General features: G+C 40.5%; 2 protein-coding genes across 5 annotated transcripts in view; both read right to left on the bottom strand.

Moving 5' to 3' along the window:
• adamts17 (ADAM metallopeptidase with thrombospondin type 1 motif, 17) overlaps positions 1 to 23,765 on the bottom strand; it is a 329,457-nt gene that overhangs the window by 217,110 nt on the left and 88,582 nt on the right. For all 3 annotated transcript variants that reach the window (XM_051711565.1, XM_051711576.1, XM_051711587.1), the window contains exons 8-9: positions 10,252 to 10,357; positions 3,472 to 3,612 (exon numbers count right to left, since the gene is read on the bottom strand). In XM_051711565.1, coding sequence (XP_051567525.1) covers positions 3,472 to 3,612; positions 10,252 to 10,357 — 247 coding nt within the window. The remainder of the gene's footprint in view (positions 1 to 3,471; positions 3,613 to 10,251; positions 10,358 to 23,765) is intronic.
• Positions 21,483 to 23,653, bottom strand: LOC127449110 (zinc finger BED domain-containing protein 4-like). 2 transcript variants are annotated; one of them, XM_051712309.1, is made up of 2 exons: positions 22,795 to 23,653; positions 21,483 to 22,626 (listed from the first exon to the last, which is right to left on the bottom strand). In XM_051712309.1, exons 1-2 carry the CDS (start codon positions 23,365 to 23,367, stop codon positions 22,606 to 22,608), a joined length of 594 nt encoding a protein of 197 aa, XP_051568269.1. In that variant the 5' UTR covers positions 23,368 to 23,653; the 3' UTR covers positions 21,483 to 22,605. The 2 variants fall into 2 exon arrangements, with proteins under 2 accessions (XP_051568269.1, XP_051568260.1); XM_051712300.1 differs by having other exon boundaries at positions 21,483 to 22,605.

Raw genomic sequence — 23,765 nt, 5'->3', positions numbered from 1 at the left:
AAGAAGAAATATTTAAATTTAATTGTTGATGCCTTAACACCTAATGAGCACATACACTTTTTAGGATTCTCAAGCATGTCTGTTATCTGTATAAATTTAGAATTTAATGTAAGTTCCGGCATCCTAAAAAATGCACCAAACCAAGATAAGCATGGCCTGTTTGAGAAAAATTATGTTAAGTTGTGAAAATATGTGAATAAAATAAAATAAAAATGAAATAAAATGTAAATTTAGAATTGATGTGAATGAATGAATTAACAGAATTAAATAATAAACTAAATGTACATTTTTGTTAGTAAATGGATGAACTATAAAATATGCAGCTTTATTCATATTGAACAAGCCTAACACACCTCAATTAAAATGCACAAGTCAATTAAAATGCACTTTTTTCTGTGGTTGGGGTATTTTGCTATCCACACCAGTCCCTCATCAAGGAAAGAGCTAGCTGTGACGACCTACAGAGGTAATGCTGCCTCAGGCTGGTAAGGCCAAATTGTATGTGTGACTGTATATGTGAATTTGTCAGTAGGTATTTGTGCTATGTGACAGCATTCAGCTTTGAATGGGGGGTGTCTCTGCAAAATGGAAATAAATCTACTATTCCCACACTGTACGCAAATGTGCTGATGCTAATGCCGGCAGCGAAATATTGCTGCACTTGTGGACATAATTGCAATGTACTGTATTATATCATTTGATTCTAAGTGAAATAGCCCTGTGTGTATCGGTGGTGAATATTGCCCTATATTTTTTTTGGTAGGCAAGATATGCAGATGCCGCACCAGATGCGCTTGTCAGTGTTTAGTTTCAGTTTTGTCCTAGAATTGGACAAAATGCTTTAAACAAATGAAGAAGAAAGTTCTGTCTCTTATACAATGTACCGCTGTTTCTTATTTAATAAAATTCAACAAATTCAGTCAAATAACAGACAGAGCAGGATGCCCCGGTCATTATCAAATATGGTGACAAACATGTCCCTCAACTTTTCAGTCATGATAAAGATCCAAATATTCAAGAAACCCCATTTAAAGGCATCTTCTGTACCTCTCCTATTTTAAATAATTGTTATGTTTTAACTCTATATTGTTATCACATTTAAGATAATATATTGAATTGTAATTTGCCTGAAAATTTCTTGTCCCCTTCATCAGGTACACCACTTCTTTGACATTTACAGTTACAGTATTAATATGTTTATATTTCTCTTTTTTCAGGTAAGTGCTTTTAGTGCTAAGCTTATCAAGTGTGCTAACCCAATCATTTTAATGTCTCCATTTTTCGCATGGTTCATTATACAATTGGTGTTTATTGCTAATGCTCATGTGAAGATTTATTGCAAATAATTATTCAGTGGTATGATTTGTCATTTTGGTTCTATTAGCGGCGTGTGTTGTGGTGCTTTTAACACCATCTTGGTATTATCTTTTGGGTAATTTCTCATTGGTGTTCATCACTGGTGCTTCAGTAAAGTTTACCTTCAGCTTTATGGGTGTAAACTGAACTAAATTGTGTTTTTCCATATTTTGTTAGTTGGGTATGACCTGCCTAATTTGCTCAATACATCAAATAACCATATTTAGCAGAGGTGTTTAACATTATTCCCAATTATGTAAATATGTTCCTGATTAATTGGAGGTCTCTGAGAACATTCCAGAGTATGGGAGTGTATTTATTGGGTAACTTTTAAAACAATTACACTATTGGTGAAAGGAAAATAAGTTTTTATTTATTTATTTATTTTTAGCTGTAACTTTTATGAAAATATATTTATACAGGATTTGTTCACAAAGCTTCTTTTTTATTACTGACATCTGCTGGCCAACCTGTGCTTCAACAACATTTAATATTAGGTAAGTATTCATATTTTTGCTACTGTTTTGTGATAATACTGTTCGGGGATTTGCATTTCTTTCAAAGCAGTTACTAAATAGTCAGTCAATTGGTGCTTCACACGTCATTGATCAACCAAACGTGTTGTGGTTTTGACACAGGCTTTGACAGAAGCTTCTGTATCAAACATCACATCATTATTCAAATGTACTTACATTTACCTATTTGCCATCTTTATCCACATTTTGTTGCATTTGTTAGTCCCCTAAAATTTCAGTCTTCTAAAATTCAAATAGTAAGATAACTATTTAAAGGCATTGTCCATTCCTAAAAATGTTATTAACAATTTATATGGATTGACCTTATTGTTTACGTTTCATAATATTTTGTAGTTGTTAATTGTCTGAAATCCTTTTATTCCCCTTCTCCTGGAACACCACTCTATTATGTAACAGTTTCATGTGTCATTTTCCCTTTGTTCTCTGATAAGAGCATATATGCTCACCCTCTTCGCAAGGGTCATAAGCAAAAAATGAAGCGTTTTGTTTATGCTTCATCACAACTGTGGTACTTCAGCTACTGTCTCAGTCCATCTCCTAGCCAGCGCAAATGTACTGTCCATGCGGTGTGTCTTTTCGGGCCGTGCAACTAAGCGTACCATGGCCCCCATCTCCTCATGGCAAAGCATTGTTTATCTTTGCAAGGGTATTGCATATACAAAGCTGACCCTTCTTCGAGGGTTCATATGTGTCATTTAGCATCATTTATCCTACTGCAAGAATCTTGTACAAAAGAAAGCTTGAACACCTTGCAAAGCAGTAGTGTTATTTTGTATGGATTTAGCACAAAGATGCTCAACATTCAGCAAGGGGTTGATGCATCACACAGCATTGTTTATCCTTCTGAAAGAGTATTGCACAAACAATGCTGACCTTTTTGCAAGGGCTCAGAAGCATCTCAAAGCATTGTTTACTCTTCTGCAAAAATAACAGAAAAATATATTTTTTTAAAATACCCAGAAATCGATTGCTCTCTTGAAAGATATATCAGTTCTCTAAATTCACTGTGAGCAACCAAAGACTGAAGAGAAAGGAAGCTTCCAGAGGAGGCTTAAGCGATGTGTGGAATTATTTTTTTGTCAAAACACCTGACACATATGGCACAACATTTGTAATTAAAGTTTTACCTTCACAGTTTCAATAAACCATAAATGTCACTACTCCAGCTGTGTATTTTGCTTTATTAAGATTTAAAAGGAATGTATTAATTAATCAATTTACAACAACATAACTGCATTTCCACATTCTTAAGTGCAGTGAGGAAATTCAGCTGCACAAAGATGGTGCTTTAAACTGATGCTTGAGTGAGAAAGGATATTCCATTTTACAATACATCTTGCTTCTATTTCTCCGTTCACACATCTCATCCATGTAGCAAGGAAACAAGGAAAGAAAAAAAAATGCACAATTTGAGAAACGAGAAGCACCCTGAATCTAGCTCCTACATCTTAGGACATGAGGAAAGGATGCAAGGATGATATGTGACAACAAATTTCAGTACTTATTTTGCTAATAACACCTAAACAGAGGCTAGTTTTGAGATTTTATACTCTAAAGGGTAAAATGCACAGAACTTCACCTGAGGAACTTTTCCAGGTCGTCACGACTGCAGGTGGACCAGGAAAGGTCACTGGGGTTACGACCCTTGACCCATTCACCAGACATGATGTGGGAGTGACCCGTGCAGCTGGTGTGGTCATCGTCGTGGCTCATGCCCATGCTAAAGGGAGACAAGATTATAAATAAAATAGTGTTGGCATACAAAAACTAAAATTCATAGCACTCATCATAAAAAGACACAATACCAGTGATTTCAACAAAATATGACTCTCACCCCAGCAAATGCAGCATACAATAAATGCTTAATTTGCTTGTTAAAGATGATCTTTAAAAAGCTCTTTACAAAGGATCGTTTTAATGCATATCACTGCCTTGTTATTCTGAAAAAGAGCATTACTATGCTTAAACCTAAAGCCTGAGACAGAAACTCATGTCAGAAAGGGCCGTAACAGTGCTCTTTCTCTTAAGCACTGACCTACATTTCCCAAGTTAAAAACAACCACCAAAATGAAGCAGCAGTACTGAGCGCAGGAACTAAAAAAGAAAGCAGTGTGGATTTCCAGGGTGCATCTCACCTCTTGCTAAAGACCAAAGCAACAAAAGTCAAAAGACACACATTGAGCATTATAGAAAGTCAGCTTACAGACAGCTTAATTAACAAGAGGAAGAATGTGAACACTACAGTGATTTCATCGCTTTGTTCTTTAAAGCTTTAACATGGATGGGTGACATTTTAAAAGTGAAAGGGGTGATTTAGTTAATAAGTGGATTGAGATGTTAGGAGTATGCCAAAGGTCTGTTGTGCTGAATTTGTTTAACAGTGAAATTTTTTTTATAATAATAATAATGAGCTCATTAAAAAAGGTAGTTTCATTGCCAAGCTAACTGCAGTGTAAAGGCAGCTGAAGCACTTTCACAAGCCATATATCCTATCAAGTATGCTGCCCTACAAAGCCACAACACAGTAACTATAACAATACTAAAACTGAGAAAAATAGCTTCGAAGTTCGTTTGAATCTGAATCTGAGCACGGTTTAGTCAAACCCACCTGTAACAGGACAGATCATACACAATAAAAAGTGCAATTATTTCCTTAAGGATCTATTTGTACTTCAAACACTTGAAAATTACTTTTGTTGGTATGAACTAATGTGGTTAGGGGGATTTAGTCAAGTAAAAAAAAAAAATTATTGAACAAAAATAGTTATGGTTGAGTTACCTTTTACAGTGAAGAATAACCTGATTTCGTACTTATCATAGTTTTAACAAAATGTGTAGTTAATGCATTTTCCCTCTGTAGATGTGAGCAGTGAAACCAAACTCACCACAGTACATGTGACACTTATTTTACAGAACATTTTATATGATGGTAACAGTGTATTTCACAATATACATTCATCCGCCTCAAGGTTCGACGTGTTGTGCATTCTGAGATGCTATTCTGCTCACTACAATTGCAGAGTGGTTATCTGAGTTTTTCTGTCATCTCAAACCAGTCTGGCAATTCTCAGTTGACCTCTCTCATCAACAAGGTGATCTCATCACTTGATGTTTTTTTGTTTTTGGCACCATTCTGAGTAAACTCTAAAGACTGTTGTGCGTGAAAATACCAGGAGATCAGCAGTTACAGAAATATTCAAACCAGCCCGTCTGGCACCAACAATCATGCCACGGTCGAAATCACTGAGATCAAATTTTTTCCCCCCATTCTGATGGTTGATGTGAACATTAACTGAAGCTCCTGGCCCATTTCTGCTTGATTTTATGCATTGGACTGTTGCCAAACATTTGGCTGATTATATAATCACATGAATAAGTAACTAACTAATAAAGAAAGCAGTGTGGATTTCTAACTAACTTTCTTTCTTTTTCTAAACACAAAGGGACTTTGTTCCTCAGTAATGTCATACAATGGCAGTTTATGGTGACCACCTCTTCAAGCTTCAAAAGAATGCAAAAGTATAATTCAGAAGCCTAATAAATTAATTTATGAGACTCATTAGGGCTTAGGATGGACTCCACCGAAATGAACCACCAAGCTTCCGGCCAGACTACGAGGCACACTTCGCTGACCTCCGCCAGAATCATCTTGGTCATATGATGGACTACATTCACTTATAATAGAATACACAGATGATAAATTACTACCAACTAAAGCTTTAATCAGCTAAATAAATGGACACTGCATCTATGTGCACTTCTGCAAACAATTTGTAGACATTGTAGACATAGACACTTTATAATTAATCACATAGTTCGTACAAAATCCTTTTAGTTCAAACACTGGCCACCAACATCTACTCAGTTTACTTACTTAAAAGAAGACAAGTATTACACATACAGTAGATAACTAATATTGGCATTTTACTCATGCTGTTTAGCCAGAGGGGGAACTGGCCTAAGGTTATCTAAGGTTTTCCTAACTAACTAACTAACTCACTCTCTCACTCACTCACTCACTCACTCACTCACTCACTAACTAACTAACTATCTATCTATCTATCTATCTATCTTCACTTCCTACCTACCTACCTACCTACCTTTTGGAGTTTTGTGTTCTATGCCTTAGTCGCCTTTGGCTTGCTCACTGCGGGCCTAAAACTATCATTTTTAAGGCATGCCTTTTAATCTTGTTATTCACTATAACCCCACAATGAGGACTTTAATAGCATAATTGTTTGTTAAAGCATAATTTTCTGTAAAGCTGCTTTGAAACGACGTGTGCTGTGAAAAGCGCTATACAAATAAATATGACTTGACTCGACTCTATGACTGTTCTAAAAGCATACAATAAGGCAGTGCCAGTCCTCCCTATATGCAATAGAGTATATGCAAGTTGCATATACCCCCCCCCCCCCCCACCAACCCCCACCGAAAACTGGAAAATGCTGCCTTCAGAGGCAATATACGGAGGTAGGATTGCTATGCTTATTAATACAAATCAGGAGTAGAAAACACACGTTTATATAGTGTGTTCTGAGCAGTTGCTAGAGTTTTGCTTGGGTCCCTAGATATGGGTCGGGTCCCTTCTTCAGTTTAAGTCTACAGGATTTTTTCACCTGTTTAATCATCCACCAGCAAAAACTGTAAGTTATATAGCTTAGAAAAGTAGCCTTATAGATCCCCTACCCTCAATAAGCTGTATGTTTTGAGGTATTATTTAAGTCCATAGCTCAAACAGTGCAGGACAAGTTGCATGCCAAAGTTTCAATCATTTGTTTAAACACCTAACCCTAACTATGAGCAATAATAATCGTGGTGCTATTACAGTAATAAAACACTACCGATAACCAATTATATGCTGTATTGCTCACTTTATTATCTATAGCTATGACTTTTTCATAACACTGCACTTGGATTAATAATTGCTAATTGTAACTTTTTCTAACATATAGAAAAAGTGTTAGATAGCATGTATAAGCCAATTAATACATACATCTATTTATTAAATAGTAAACAATTGATCTACACCTGGGTGCTTTGATTAATTATCACATAAAAAAGGGATGACACAGTAATGAGTCACTGTGGGTAGACTAAAATATGAACTTGGCTGTGTCCATGTTTTCATTTTGAATGAGTTGATCAATATGACCACACCCCATTAGTGTAATGCCAATGTTCATAGAGCACAGTAATTGTGATAAGAAGATTAGTGTCTTGGTTTGATGAAGCATTAATAAAAGGAGGATTTCTAAAAAATAAAAAAAAGAATAATAAGACATTAATTAACTTTTGTAATGCCTGTATGGCAAATTCAAAGGTCACAACTAGATTATGAAAGAATACTTGTTTGAGTAAAAATAACTGTATTTGCTACATAAAATTACTCATAACAAGATATAAGATTTTGATCATACCACCCACCTATACGCTGCACGAGCACAAATCTCAGTTCTAGTGGATTAAAGACCACATCACAGATCAGAATGTGAAATGCATCAGTGTGTGCTTATTTGAGCCAATAAATGCCTTGCTGACAGAAATATTCAACAGCGCACTAGTCTTAGAGACTCTTTAAAACAATCATCTTAATATGTCTTGCTATAGCTTTTATTAGAAAGAAGTATAGTTTTTTTTTTATAGGCTTAAGACAATGGAGCCTTGTATGTGCGTTATGACTGGGCTAGCAGCAGGGCACCGCCTCCTAGTAACGGCACCAGTCGGGCGTTCTCCATGCCAACTCATTACTGCTGGGCATTAAATCCCACTTTGGCTCATGTGGTCCCACTGCACGGTATTGGAGCAGGTACAATGATAACTCCTCTGAAGTCTGGCAGCACCACAAAGACGGCGCTAACTCTAATGTTGCTTGGCCATTTTTCCAGACAAATTTTGTTGTTGGCTGCCCATCATTGCTCTGTCAAAGGGGGCTTTATGCTAGCTAAAGATGGAGTTATTATGAGAGAGCGAGTAATACAGGGGAAGCTCATACTCATGTCGTTAGGTTCAAACTATTAATTCACTTGAATGATGTGTGAATGTGAAATGTTTAACAGCATGCTCTCTTTAGGAATTTCACTAGATTTTCAAAGTACACAGAGAGAAAGGAAGTTTGTTTTGAGCCAGGTTGGGGTGTCTCATTACTCATCTGTAGGTAGAAACCTGATGTACCATAGCTTACACAAGTAAAGTGTTGTTCAAAAGAGCAAGCAAGGTTGTTTCAATAAGCCAGCCAACAGACAAGAGGTAGTTTAACCTTTTCATGAGTAGGGTCTAAATTCCTCCCCTGTACCCCCTGGAGTGAGTTATTTTTGCACATGACACTGCACAGCTGGCAGAGGGGGCAGAGTGTAGACAAGTATTTTTTGTATTATTTTATTTAAATTTTTTATTTCTTGTCATTAAAAAAATACCGTATATAATATAGTAAACGTGAACAAATGGGTTATGTCTGCTGTACTGTTTTTGTTTTATTTCATTTAGCTGTAAAAAACAAATGAACAAATAATATCAGCAGTCCGGATTGCCGATGCACTGTTTGACATCTCAGACATTGTGTGTGGGGGGGAGGGTTTGGGTGGTTTATGAAGACATTTTTTAGGTTACAAACTGGTAATTACAAGGGTATTATGCTATAAATGTGGTTTATGAGGACATTTCTAATGTCCCCATAATTCAAATCTCTTTTTTTTTTTTTTTTTTTTTTTTAAATGTAAAAATTCGGAAAGTTTTTTGTGAGTGTTAGGTTTAGGGGTAGGGTTAGGGGATAGAATCTGTAGTTCGTATAGTATAAAAATCATTATGTCAATGGAAAGTCCTCATAAGGATAGCCGAACCAACATGTATGTGTGTGTGTGTGTGTGTGTGTATGTGTGTGTTGTGTGTGTGTGTTTGTGTGTGTGTGTGTGTGTGTGTGTGTGTGTGTGTGTGTGTGTGTGTGTGTGTGTGTGTGTGTGTGTGGGCGGGTCCGGGTAGTTTACGAGGATGATTTTTTAGGTTACAAACTGGTAATTACAAGGGTATTTTGCTATAAATGTGGTATATGAGGACATTTCTAGTCTCCCCATAATTTAAATTGCTTAATAAACATACTAAATGATGTTTTTTAGAATATGAAAAATGCAGAATGTTTTTTGTGAGGGTTAGGTTTAGGGGTAGGGTTAGGGTTAGGGGATAGAATCTATAGTTCGTACAGTATAAAAATCATTATGTCTATAAGGATAGCTGCACCAACATGTGTGTGTGTGTGTGTGTGTGTGTGTGTGTGACAAGCGCTAATGTAAACAGACTTGGCTGTGTGCATGGATAATAGCACTTGATCAGTATGTTTCAAAGTGAGTGTATGAGTTTTAAACTGTTACCGTGATGCTTTAGTTTAGTTTGGCTGTCTCTTTCAGAAAACAAACATATTATATGCCTGAAAAGACTGTTTGAGTTGCTGTTTGAGTGAATGAAAACCACATCTGGACCTAATCAGCAGACGTGGCTGTGTGTATAGGAAGATCGTGTTTAGATATGATGGCTGTGCATATACCAGTTTATACTAGATATTTACACCTCTGAAGAGTCAGATGATGGATGAAGATCTGGGCTGAGTCAGGTGCCTGCTTTTTTAGCAAGCTCAGCTAAGATTCCATTGGTCTATTTATTCGACTAGTAAATGGTCTCTCACTCATAAATAGATAGATAAATAGATAGCTTAATTAATGTGCTGCTAAAAAAGTCACTGGTACTGTACTTGCAAAAAAAAAAAAAAAATGGTAAGTTTAGGAACAGTTCACAGAAACATTAACATAATTTACTCATCCTTATGTCATTCTGACCCTTATTAATTTCTTTCTTCCATGGAACATTAAAGGAGAAATTATAAAGAATGCTCACGCTGGTATTTTCCATACAATGAAAGAATTCAGCTCTCAAATGTCATTCATGCATGTGCATATTCACACTTGGTGCATCACATTCCGTTGGCACACTGTGTTCAAGACACGCAAGAATGTTGTATGAGAAAGAGTTGAATAACGATTCTTAAAAAATTATCCTTTTGTGTTCCATGGAAAAAAGAAAGTCATACATGTTTGGAACTAGGTGAGTAAGGGGTAAGTAAATGAAGAGTAAAATGAAGAATTTTCATGTCTGGAAATTTGAAGAACTGTAGAACAAGAAGCTTAAAAGTGCATGTTCTTACATGCATATTGTGTTGGAATGTCTCACTGTCCAGATCTGATGTAGTGATAGCGATAGACTGCAGAAGCATGACCAAACTAGAGTGGTGTACCAGAATCAGAGTCACCTCTGAAACAAACACAGACAAATCTAAAATCACAGGTCTGCAATTTGCAGTGTTTGGACTCACTTGTGGCCCAGCTCATGAGCAATGGTGAAGGCCAAGTTGAGACCATTGTCCTCCGCCAGCACACACTTCCTCTTAGAGCTGCAGGTGCCACCCAGATAAGCGATTCCTGTGGAGAGAACAAAGCCTGACTGTGAGAGGATAACAGACAGGCAGGAAACCACAATTCAACCACCAATCTGACATAATTAAATCACTTGCGTCTCTGTGCTATTAGTTGCTAGTTGGAATTCATAAATGACTGCAGTATCCAACTGTATCAGGTGGCGTATCACTGTCTGCATTCCCAGTGGTAGCTCAAATTTGCTCACTAACAACATTCACTGTCGCTCATGTCACCAAAAATCGCTGTCAATGTGAAAGACACTTTACTAGTTGTGTAAGATTTTGTTCTATGCATTACATTATCATCATGTATTGGTTGGAGGAGAATATTGTAGCTTCAAGCAATTCAAGGCCACATTGTCTGATGATTTGCTTGAGGCATGGCTTTGGATCTGAAGTGAAAATACTTTTGGCTTGTGTTTAGCTCCTCATACCTGAGAAGTAGTTGTGTGAATCTTCACTGGCTTCCCGATTATATATGATTACGATTCAAAGGGTAATGATTCAATTACAGAATGATTCTCAATGCATCACAATGCATCTTGTCCTCAAATGTTTTTATTAATACACACACTCAGTATTAAATAGTGTTAAATTATTAATTTAGAATGAATCAGTCCCTAAGCTGTAAACAAATTATGCTTGATATGACAAAGGACACTTTTTCTGACAAACATTTTCAAGTTATTTTTTTAAGTTAACATTACAAGCCGCACCAAACAACACCTATCCTGACTAATCACCTATATGAGCATCTAATAAACTAAAAATATATATAGTGATGACACTTTATACTTCCATTTGCTAGTAACAAACATTATATTGGTAATTTTTAACAGATTAGTAGTTCATCAACACTCAGATATATTAATTTTCAGTTGTAACTATCTATGTTCAGCATTGTTTAATGCAAAAATGCTTAATGTTAATGTTATTCATGAAAGTTATAAAATGTGAATATTTTATAAAACGTCATGGTTACTTGTGTAACCTCCATTCCCTGATGGAGGGAACGAGATGTTGTGTCGATGTAGTGACACTAGGGGTCACTCTTGGGAGCCCGAGACACCTCTGGTCTTTGATAAAAGGCCAATGAAAATTGGCGAGTGGTATTTGCATGCCACTACCCTGGACATACGGGTATAAAAGGAGCTGGTATGCAACACTCATTCAGGTTTTATGCTGAGGAGCCGATATAAGGTCCGGCCATTTCAGCGGGTAGTTCAGCATTGTGGCAGGAGGGACACAACGTCTCGTTCCCTCCACCAGGGAACGGAGGTTACACAAGTAACCATGATGTTCCCTATCTGTCACTCACTCGCCGTTGTGTCGATGTAGTGACACTAGGGGTCCCTATACGAAACGCCACAATTGGCTGAACTGTGTTACGTGAACTGACAGTGTGTGGTGGGCAGACTACTGTGTGCCTCATAGCCAGCACACCAGGTCAACACGTAACCTCCCCCAACAATGTTATGAGTGTCGAATGGCCCTTTGTGGACAAGTCGACTACCCAAAAGACAGAGACAGGCTTAACCCAGTTGTGGCCTCTTTTCCCCTTCTCTTTTTCCACTCCCTAAAAAATAAGGGGGATTATCTGACTGGGCCACCAGGTCTAGTTGGGGGGTGTCCCTCCCATTGGGAAGACACAGCGGAGACCACACCTCGCCCAAAGAGAGGGGGGGATATTTAAGTGGAAAAATACGTCACATGGTTTTTCCAACCATGTGGAGAGTCTTCAAGGTAGATCCTGCCCAATGGGGGAGGAGTTACTACGAACATGGAGACTGGGGCAGAGGGGCTCTGCCCAAGGAAGACGCAGTTTGCCAACAGGGAAACAAATTAGCTGAAGATATATATCGCATTGGGTTAGCCTTACAGAGAACCGCCACATGACGAGCACCTACCCCAGAACAGGGCCCTTAGTTAGCGCGTGTACTGGGCCGGCAGCGAATCTCTCCGAAAACTCGACTGCTACAAGGCTCGGAGGAAGTCAACCAGGGAACAAACTTGTGAACACTACTGGGAATTAATGGCACATGTCTTCAGCTCAAAAGGAGGTGGGAGACGCTATGTGCAAGCGATACACCCGGCTGGCTATCCCAGGCTTATCCGCTTGTGTTGCGTGCCACTACCTGGGATGAAACCGGTTCCACCTGGAGGTTGCAGAACCTTGCAAAGGTGTTGGGTATTGCCCAGCCTGCTGCTCTGCAAATGTCTGTTAGAGAGGCACCCCTGGCCAGGGCCAGGAAGCCGTTACACCCCTGGTAGAATGGGCTTGTAGCCCTACCTGATGTTTCGCTGACAGAGAACGCTTGCAGGTCACCTACCCTCTTGATGGAAGTGAGCGCAGTCAGGAAGGCAGTCTTCAAGGAGAGTGCCTTAAGCTCGGCTGACTGCAAAGGCTCAAAGGGGGCTCTCTGTAGACCCTGAAGAACTACAGAGAGGTCCCATGAGGGAACGAGGCACAGTCTGGAGGGATTCAGCCTCCTGGCACCTCTTAGGAACCTGATGATCAGGTCGTGCTTCCCTAAGGACTTACCGTCGACTGCGTCATGGTGTGCTGCTATGGCAGCAACGTACACCTTCAAGGTGGAAGGGGACAGCCTCCCTTCAAACCTCTCCTGCAGGAAGGAAAGCACTGATCCGACTGCACATCTCTGGGGGTCTCTGCATTAGGAAGAACACCACTTAGCGAACAGACGCCACTTAAAAGGCATACAGGCGCCTTGTAGAGGGGGCCCTAGCCTGAGTGATCGTGTCTACCACCGCAGGTATTATTCGCCAGGGGGGAGCTGTCACGAGGAGCGTGAGGTCCGAGCACCACGTCTGGGTGGGCCAGTAGGGTGCTACCAGGATGACCTGCTCCTTGTCCTCCCTGACCTTGCACAGGGTCTGTGCAAGCAGGCTCACTGGGGGAAATGCATATTTGTGCAGGCCAGGGGGCCAGCTGTGTGCCAGCGCGTCTATGCCGAGGTGGACCTCGGTCAGGGTGTACCAGTGCGGGCAGTGGGGAGGATTCTTGGGAGGCGAACAGGTGCACCTGTGCCTGTCGAATCGACTCCAAATCAGCTGGACCACCTGAGGGTGGAGTCTCCACTCTCCCCTGAGGGTAACCTGTCATGACAGTGCATCCGCTGTAGTGTTGAGGTTGCCCGGGATGTGAGTGGCTTGCAGCTACTTGAAGTGCTGCTGACTCCAGAGGAGGAGACGACGGGCGAGTTGTGACATACAACGAGAGTACAGACTGCCTTGGTGGTTGACATATGCTACCGTTGTCGTGTTGTCTGTCTGAACTAACACGTGCTTGCCCTGGATCAACAGCTGAAACCTCCGCAGGGTTTCATCTCGAGGCAGTTGATGTGCCAATGCAGTCGCGGACCCATCCAGAGGCCAGCGGCTATGTGCCCATTGCAAACAGCACCCCAGCCCGTTCTGGATGCATCTGTCATGAACACGACGTGCCTGGAGACCAGTTCTAGAGGAACGCCTGCCCGTAGAAACAAGAGGTCGGTCCAAGGGCTGAAAGGACGGTGACAGACCGGTGTGATGATCACACGATGTGTCCCGTGGCACCGTACCCATCTCGGGACTCGAGTCTGGAGCCAGTGCTGAAGCGGCCTCAAATGCATCAACCCGAGCAGGGTGGCCACCGCCGAGGATGCCATATGCCCCAGGAGCCTCTGAAAAAGTTTCAGTGGAACCGCTGTTTTCTGTTTGAACGCCTTCAAACAGGCCAGCACCGACTGGGCACGCTCGTTCATAAGGTGCGCCATCAAGGAGACTGAGTCCAACTCCAAACCGAGAAAAGAGATGCTCTGAACCGGGAGGAGCTTGCTCTTTTCCCAGTTGACCCGAAGCCCTAGTCGGCTGAGGTGTGAGAGCACCAGGTCCCTGTGTGCGCATAACATGTCTCGAGAATGAGCTAGGATTAGCCAGTCGTCGAGATAGTTGAGAATGCAAACGCCCACCTCCCTTAACGGAGCAAGGGCAGCCTCTGCGACCTTCGTAAAGATGCGAGGAGACAGGGACAGGCCGAAAGGGAGGACTTTGTACTGATACGCCTGACTCTCGAACGCAAACCGCAGGAAAGGTCTGTGTCGAGGAAGGATCGACATGTGGACGTACGCATCCTTCAGGTCTACCGCCGCGAACCAATCTTGATGCCGGACGCTCGCCAGAATGCGTTTTTGCGTCAACATCTTGAACAGGAGTCTGTGTAAAGCCTAGTTCAGAACTCACAGGTCCAAGATTGGCTGCAACCCACCAACTTTTTTCGGTACGATGAAGTAGGGGCTGTAAAACGGTGGGCTCCATGCCGGGGCCGGGCCGAAGGGGCGGGCTGCGGCGGAGCCGGTGCAGTCACCGCAGAGGGATCGCCCTTGGCGATGAGTAGACGGGGTACAGGATCTTGAGCCGCGCTGGGGCAGGATATGCCGGCTAGCATCCGTCTACTGCTTCACCGTCGAGAACTGCTGGGCAAAGTCCTTGGTGAAGGACGAAAACGCTGCTATCTTGCGCGTGGAGATCATTACCCTCCTACGGAAGGGTGCGATAGAACCTGTCCCTCCGGCTGAGATGAAGAAGGGGTTTTTACAGCCCCTACTTCATCATACCAAAGAAAGGCGGTGGGTTGCGGCCAATCTTGGACCTGCGAGTACTGAACTGGGCTTTACACAGACTCCCGTTCAAGATGCTGACACAAAAATTCACAGCGGTAGACCTGAAGGACGCGTACTTTCACGTCTCGATTCTACCTCGACACAGACACTTCCTGCGGTTTGCATTCGAGGGTCAAGCGTATTAATACAAGGTCCTCCCTTTCGGCCTGTCCTTGTCCCCTCGCATCTTCGCAGAGGCAGCTCTTGCCCCGTTAAGGGAAGTGGGCATTCGCATTCTCAACTATCTTGATGATTGGCTAATCCTAGCTCACTCTCAGGACATGCTGTGTGCACACAGGGACTTGGTGCTCTCGCACCTCAGCCGATTAGGGCTTCGGGACAACTGGGAAAAGAGCAAGCTCCTCCCGGTTCAGAGCATCTCTTTTCTCGGTTTGGAGTTGGACTCAGTCTCTTTGACAGCGCGCCTCACGAACGAGCGTGCACAGTCGGTGCTGGCCTGTTTGAAGGCATTCAAACAGAAAACAGAGGTTCCACTGAAACTCTTTCAGAGGCTTCTGGGGCATATGGCATCCTCAGCGGTGGCCACCCCGCTCAGGTTGATGCATATGAGACCGCTTCAGCACTGGCTTCAGACTCCAGACCACGCCTCGTTCCCTCAAGGGACCTCTCTGTAGTACAACGCCAGTTCACGTAACACAATTCAGCCAGTTGCGGCATTTTGTATAGGGATCCCTAGTGTCACTACATCGACACAACATCGAGTGAGTGACAGATAGGGAACATCATGGTTACTTGCGTAACAACCTTTCCCTGATGGAGGGAACGAGACGTTGTGTCCCTCCTGCCACAACGCTGAACTACCCACTGAAATGGCCGGACCTTGTCTCGGCTCCTCAGCATAAAACCTGAATAAGTGGTTGCATCCCAGCTCCTTTTATACCCGTATGTCCGGGGGAGTGGCGTGCAAATACCACTCGCCAATTTTCACTGGCCTTTTATCAAAGACCAGAGGTGTTTCGGGCTCCCAAGAGTGACCCCTAGTGTCACTACATCGACACAATGTCTCGTTCCCTCCATCAGGGAACGGAGGTTACGCAAGTAACCATGACGTTATTTGTGTGGACTAGTTGGTAAGAGCAACGTAGTGGCATGATTGATGCAGACAACTGTACAAATTAAAATCAGAGAGAGAAGAAAAAAGTCAATAACTGCATGAAAATCATCAGTATATATTGGCTAATCATCCTTGTCTCCTCTTCATATCTGACATCCAAAGGTTCTCCCGCCAGCACTACAAGTTGTGTAGCACCACACAAGCAGCAATGCTTTCACTGTTATCAATTTTGGGAGTAAAAGGCAGACCTCTGCTATATTTGTGAATGTCCCTAAAGTGCATCTTCTAAACATCTCCTTATTTTGCACTGCGTGATAACACGGTGAACCTTGTAATATTCAATATATGCTTGTAATTAGCAGGATCATACAAAGGGCCTCTGCTGTCTTCACTTATCCTGGAAGCTTTCATATCGAGAGAGATGTGTGAAAACAAAATATTACACATGCACGCCTGGTTAAGGAAGCAGGTTGTGTAAAAAAAAATAGATCGTTCTGCACAAAGTTATTGTATAACAATATGTAAATATGTGTTTTATTAGATTGAATATTTGAGAAAATATTTTTAAACAAATATTAGCGAGGTAAATTACAAATTATTGTAAAGTTACGCACAAATACAATAAAGGTACAATGACGAGCAGCATTATACATTCACATTTCAGCACTGTCACACGGACAGCGACTCTCTTAAGCAGCACTTAAAGCACATCCTTGTATGTTCATGTTAAGTGCAGTTTTGGAAAACTCATGTAAATAATAATGAACGTTTGTAAAATCGCTTGTAGAAAATGCTCTTAACCACTAAGATCAATCGTTATTGGGAAACCAGGCCCTGGCACAAAGTCTGACACTGGACAAAACCCAGCCAACTTCACTTAAGTGAAATCAATAACTAAGGAGAATGAAATTAATTTTAGATGCTTTTACTTAAAAAACAACAATACAAAAATTAGTTTGGGACGACAAGAGTCCAGTTTGGCCAAGCAGATATACTTTTATATGGAATAATGCACCATAAATAACTACCAAATATGCATGTTTGATTCCCTACTGAAAAGACCTGCATTGCTGGTCACCAGCTTATGTTTTGCTTTGGATGGTTCACTGTATGGAATGCTGGCATTCTGGTGTTACTATGTTAGCTATGTTAACCAGAAGGAATTCCTTGATCTTTCCCAGCTTTACCAAAAAGACCATACTGGTAAACTAGCCAACTAAGTCACCAACTAAGCTCTGCTGTTAAACAACATAAACCAGCTTGGACCACCATGAATATTCATGCCAGTCTAAGCTGTTCTTTTCAGTAGGGTTGTCAGCCCTGAATGTGCACATGGCAGGTTACTGTATATTCTTTCAAATACCACTGTGTCTGTCTGCATTCATCCCACCACACTAAATAAAGTGACTGCACATCTAACTTAACATTTTTCAGTTGTGTGACAGTAACTCAACTGTCTGCAAAGAAGTGTAGCTTTTCCAGTAAAAAAATTTAAACAGTAGCTATGTTTCCATCAATGTTTTTTTTTATGCACATTTTGGGATATCGCATAATAACTGCTGAATGTAAACACCAAAATGTGCATAAAAAATGTATACGTTCGCTTGAGGTGGATAAATTTTTTATTCGATATGAGTTCTGTCATAGAAAGTCCTGAGTCTACGGGCTCCATTTTCCTGAGCGCACAAAGCACAGAGCTACGCTCAATGGCCATGCGCAACGTCTTATCCAATTTCGTGAGAGCGCTAATTCTAACTGTAATTTTCGTGCCAGCACAAAGCGCAAATGGGTGTGGGTGGGAGTGTTTGCACTATTGTGGGTGTATGCATGCAAACTGTGGGTGTATTGTATGTTAATGAAGTGTCGCAAAGCGCAATGTGCTATTTTTGTTTGAAAACCACGTCTTGAATCGTGTAAAGTTTAAACTCAGGTCCTGCATTTGCAGTTTGGAGATTCCACCACCAGGTGGAAATAAAGTTCATGTCCAAACTAAAAATATAGTGGAACAAGAAATTATGTCCCTGACAATCAGAGTTGCAGCCTTCTCATTTGAAACAAAAATGTATGAGATTTGTGTTATCTATAGGTCATGGTTTATTTTCCAATTATTATTATTATGTTTAAATTTACAATTATATTTATGATCTAATTTTTTATGGTATTTTTCCACCTGTTGAGAGTGATTTTTAAGTCACTGCAAAATGGTGGAAGTTGGAGAGAGTAAAATGTTTGGAATTGGTATGATTTTGTTTTTTTTATTATTTTGATTATATTTGTCGTTTGAAGTGTAATTTCAATTTACACAATTTACAAATATTTTTGGTTTTTATTTTTTTGTGTGGAATGGAGTATATAACAGGATGCAGATGGTGGAATAACTGGAGAAAACCTCAGAATATAATTGCACTTAATCCAGCCCATTTGCACGTTGCGCGAGCTATTTCACCAAACCCACTTGCGCCTAGACTTAGCGCATGCTTGCACGAAAATACCAAAAATTCATGACCATGCCCGCTGACTTTGCACTTATGACTTAAAGTATAGCGCTGCGCTTAACGTTAGCACTCATAAAATAGGGCCATGCATGTCGAAACCGTACACGTACTGTACAGTGCATAATGTTATTTTTAACACATTTTATTTTTATTTGAATGTTGTTGAAGTCTAGCATCAAGCTCACAGCTCATTGGTCCATGTTAGTGAACATTCTGAGATGACATACAACTTCAATGTTACAATGGAGATAAGTGTTAGGCAACTCAAAACGCCACCCTAGTGCATAACTGTCATGTTTGCCCTTTGAACATATATAAATAAAAAAAAATGCCAAGAAGGCTTTCTTCTCAATTTACATAAAACAATATCTTTTTGGATGTTAAAATACTTTCTTCTATCCCAGCTTAACATGCAGAGACAACTCTAAGTAATCCATTTGTAGGATAATTTTCACAAAAACTGTAAACACTGTGTCTCTGTTATGCTTTAAATGTTCCTCTATTTGTCTTGATAGACCCGGCATCCAAGAGTTCAATCTGCAGTATTAGCCTCTTGCCCATTCCTTAATCCTCCCCCAACAACTAGACATCTCTGGATAAGAGAATGCTGCAAAGATTGGAGTGAGAGAGTCGCTTCACAACTTGCTTTTGGCGAACCTCCGTGGACATTACACCAGGAAATGGAGCTCACACATGCCCATACGCCCAACAACAATTACAGCTTTGGCCACTGGAGGCAGGTTTTTTTACATTTCGGTAAGCACAGACTGATTTTAGCTTGAAAAAAAAAGTCAACCTACTGTTTCCGATTTCCAAAGTCTGGAGATAAGGTGCAGTTGAACAGTTCTGTGTACAAAACTAATTCTTTTGTCACTTTATATAATGTGAGCCAGCGTTTCCCAACCATGGAGCCATCTGGTTAGGTCAGGGATGCTGTGTGAAAAATCCTTCAAACATTTCTAAAATCCAAAAAGGCATATAATTTAAAACATTTAAAAATGGAATATAACACATTTCTCAATTGTAACAAGTAGATCTCACCTTTGCTTAAAATAGAAAAGGCCAATGAGAATTGGCGAGTGGAATTTGCATGCCCCGGACATACGGGTATAAAAGGAGATGGCGTGCACCACTCATTCAGATTTATGCTGAGGAGCCGATAGAGAGTCCCGGCCATGTCAGCGGCTGGTTCAGCGCCGCGGCAGCAGGGAAACAACGTCTCGTTCCCTCCATCAGGGAACAGAGGTTACATCAATAACCAAGACATTCCCTGTCTGTCACTCATTCGACATTGTGTCGATGTAGTGACACTAGGGGTTCCTATAGGAAACGCCGCAGGCGCTGAATCGTGTCACAAGGTACGGAAGAGTGGACACGGGCAAGCTGCTACGTGCCTTGCAGCGAGTGCTCAACCATGTCGTGAGGTAAGGCATCTCCCTAGTCCCGTTAAGGGGGGGAGGAGGCACTTACTCAAGGAGGCTACCGGCAGAGCCTTACCTGGCTGCAGTTAAGCAATTTCTGCCAAGCACGTTCTAGAATTGCGCCAGGAGGGAGGGCACTACGGAGACCACATCCTACCGGAGGGAGGTTAACATGTGGAGAATACCTCACATGGACTTACCAACAGGGAAGTTCACATATGGAATGATACCACCGGAGGACCCTATCTACAGAGAGGATACGCAGCAACAGTGACCGAGGCAGAGAAAGCTCTGACGAGTGGAAACTCATCATACGGGGAAACCAAACAGTGGAAACTCATCATATGAGTTTACCAAGGGGAATCACCATGTATGGAGCACTGAGCCCAAGCACACGGGCTCACCTGAAAAGGGGCATACAACGAGTACTGGGCCTGGTGCTGTAACTCCTCCGCCGAGTTCGTCACCAAACAGTGCTTAAGAATTAAAGAGGCGAAAGTGAATGGTGACTGAGACTAACATTCAGTCTAACATCTCCTTTTCACTTTATTTTACAGTGTCCTGTTACAGTGTAATTACCCAAGTAAGTACAGAGTACTAAATAATGTAGTAACATGAAACAACATGTACTTAATATGTAATTAAGTTATGGAACTGCATGTACTTACACATGTACACAGCTGAACACATGTAATGGCTTCATAATTCCATTAGAATTACAATATTACAGAGCATCAAGTCTAGACTGTCCTTGAGAGTACTTAATGTGCAGCTACATACCTTAACAAGCTGTGCTTGTTTAAATTAACTCACTAGTATACAGCTCAATAGATGCTAATACAATATTTAAGTGTACTTACCCATCCACCTTCCTAGCATCACACTGACATTAATGAACAAGACATGCACAAATGTATTTAAGAATATAAAACCTTTATCATAGCATTTTTGTTGCAGCTACTAGGGCTCTTATTGGTGATTAGCAACAGCAAAAGCAGGTCCTTTAGAAACTATAATACCATCCACCCTCATTTCCCTCTTTTCCAAAACCTAATATATACAGTATATATATATATATATATATATATATATATATATATATATATATAGAACACTGTTCAATCAAAAGTATAGCAGTAGAGCAGTGGAGTTAAACGTTGAATTAGGGCTGCAAGATTATGACAAATATCATACTTGTCGATCATTCTCCTTGTAATTGTAATTGTGATTATTAATTATGATTATTAGAATTTACATTGAATGATGTTTTGAATTTCTTTATACCATTGTTTGAAGCAATTGCATGCCATATTTTTATATACAAATAAAAAGCAAGCTGATAACACATTTCCTGAAAAACTTTTATAGCTTTTCTATAGCATTAAGCCTCAAAGGTCAACTACACATTGGTTTAGTGTCTTCTTTAAATAAAAATAAAAAATTCAAAAGCAAAAATATGCATGGTATAATAATTTTATTAGGGGTGTAACGGTACACAGAAGTCATGGTTCGGTACGTACAACAGGAAAAAGCAACAAATCAAAAAAAAAAAAAAAATTATTTTCATTTATTTTGAGCAGACAGTAGTGCAAATTACAGTTTGTTCCACTTAGCGGCATTTAGTCCCCCCTGAGGTAGTTGGTTCAGTACAGCCTCCTTTAGTGTATTAAGCACTAAGCAGTAAACAGAATGCACTCTTGCATAGGACATATTTTTTTGTAGGGTTGATAAAAACAAAAGGTATTTGGTCACAATCAGCTACAAAACTGAAAAGCATCTCTTGTGTTATAAAAGTACAAAATAAATAGAATAATGAAAAATAAAACTTGTGCATTAGGAGAAGCCATTCTTGTTTTGGATTGGTGCATAGATGGTCTCTTCTTCTTCTGCTTTTTTCCAGTTGTGGCAGTTAGCAAACAGCATTGCATTACCGCGCGCCCCCTTCTGGATTGGAGTGTGGATCGCCTGTGATTGACTCAGACGTATTCTTCGTCTGACTGCATGCACCGAACCGTGACGTCAGTACCGTGACGGTTCGGGATGAATACATGTACCGTTACACCCCTAAATTTTATCTAAAATGAAAACAATGGAAAAAATCTTAAGATAACGTGGATAGAAAAAAAACCCCCACAGAATTTGCCATATCAAGTCTTTTGGCCTAGAACACAAGCCATAAAAACACTTCAAGTTTTCAGGAATGAACAATACTAAGTTCCAATGGTTTGACTTTTAAAGATTTTTTGCCAGGAAAACAAGCCTGTCCATACTTTCATGCTTTAGGGATGCATGCAAACAAGTCACAATGTTTCCTCCAATGCTAAATACTCTTTCCGAGGGAGATTTCATGGCAGGAATGTACAAATATTTTTGTGCCAACTTGTAGAGTGTTGGGAATTGCTTTTTATGTTCCTTCCACCAGACCAAAGGATCCGCCTCACTATCAACAGCAGCAGAGAGAAGATCAGCAGTTATGGCCATGTCTTGCAGATTGGAGAAGATGATGATGATGCTGGTCTGTGGTCCTCATCCACTTTAAAGAAACTACCCAATGTTTTTTTGGTCTTCTTTAGTGCTGGTGCATTTTGGTCATCTGCTTCCTAACTCACAGATGGTTGAGGCTTTTAATAAACCAAAGGCAAAAATGTGGTTTCACTCATAAAAGATAATGTAATATACTACTACCACTACTACAGGAATGCCTATTTATGTTAAATTAATACTGAAAATGGTCAAAAAAAAAAATTATATTAGCCTACATGGCACGCCCAACCTAAAATTACAATTACCTTCATGACTGTAGGTATTGATGCCATTTCAGTTCTTGACAGCTTCAACTCTGTCTTCATTGACGTACTTAAGTTGAATCTGGGATCAACAACAGACGCCATGTCAAGTACCTCTTCTGTCTGTGGATCATCATACTTCTTATTCAGGTAGTCCAGGATCTTCCTCTTGATGCATTTTGAGGGTTCTGTTTCTCCCTCCTTCTCTGCCAAGTTTGTATTGTTGAACAAGTGAAGAACAGGCTTCACATAGTATGATACACTTACATATTGCTCTCCTGAAAGAGCATCAGTGAATTCAGCAAGAGAAGAAAGGGAGTTGTTGACTACCTCAGTGACTTCTATATCCTGCCATGTGGGGACAAGGTGTCTGACTTTTTTGTCCATGGACAGAACACAAGAAATGGCACTCTGTTGTTCCAGCACCCAAGCAATCATTGCTTGTTTTGATCCCCACCTTGTTGGACACTCTGTCTTGAGTTTGTGTTCAGGTAACTTAAGATCTTTCTGGGCCTCGGACAACTCCCTCCTTCGTCTCCAGCTATAGGAGAAGCACCCCACAACCTTTCTGCACATATTCAGTGCATGGTCAATCTGTCCATCTTTCAAAGCGTTTTCTAAAAACACATATAAAAAAAAATTATTAAAAAAAAAACCACATAGTTCACTAAGCTATATATTTTATTTACAATTAAACAGACTACATTTCAAATGACAGTAACATAGTAACATTTAGATTATAGTTGCCAAAACATGTTTATAGTGATAGTTTAATCATCAAATAACAGCATTACAATACACAGAAGTTATACTGAATTTGTTTCATGCTACTGTTCTATCACTAAATGCATTATAATTGCAATTTATGTGCCTACATAGCATCGCTGTCAAAAAATAACAATATTACTGCCTATATCATGGTTTTTCAAATCCAGTCCTGCCCCCTCCCAGAACGTTTTAGACGTCTCACTATT

Source organism: Myxocyprinus asiaticus, chromosome 1 (genome assembly GCF_019703515.2).
Source record: "Myxocyprinus asiaticus isolate MX2 ecotype Aquarium Trade chromosome 1, UBuf_Myxa_2, whole genome shotgun sequence".
Taxonomy (NCBI): Eukaryota; Metazoa; Chordata; class Actinopteri; order Cypriniformes; family Catostomidae; genus Myxocyprinus; species Myxocyprinus asiaticus.
This window is presented reverse-complemented; position numbering and strand designations above follow the sequence as displayed.

Bases quoted from the DNA above. Each gene is read 5' to 3' on its own strand.
- LOC127449110 (XM_051712300.1), bottom strand. From the start codon at position 23,367: ATGTGCAGAAAGGTTGTGGGGTGCTTCTCCTATAGCTGGAGACGAAGG. The intron at 22,606-22,794 runs GTAATTGTAATT...TCTGTGAGTTAG, and splicing joins CAATACCTACAGTCATGAAG to GAAGCAGATGACCAAAATGC.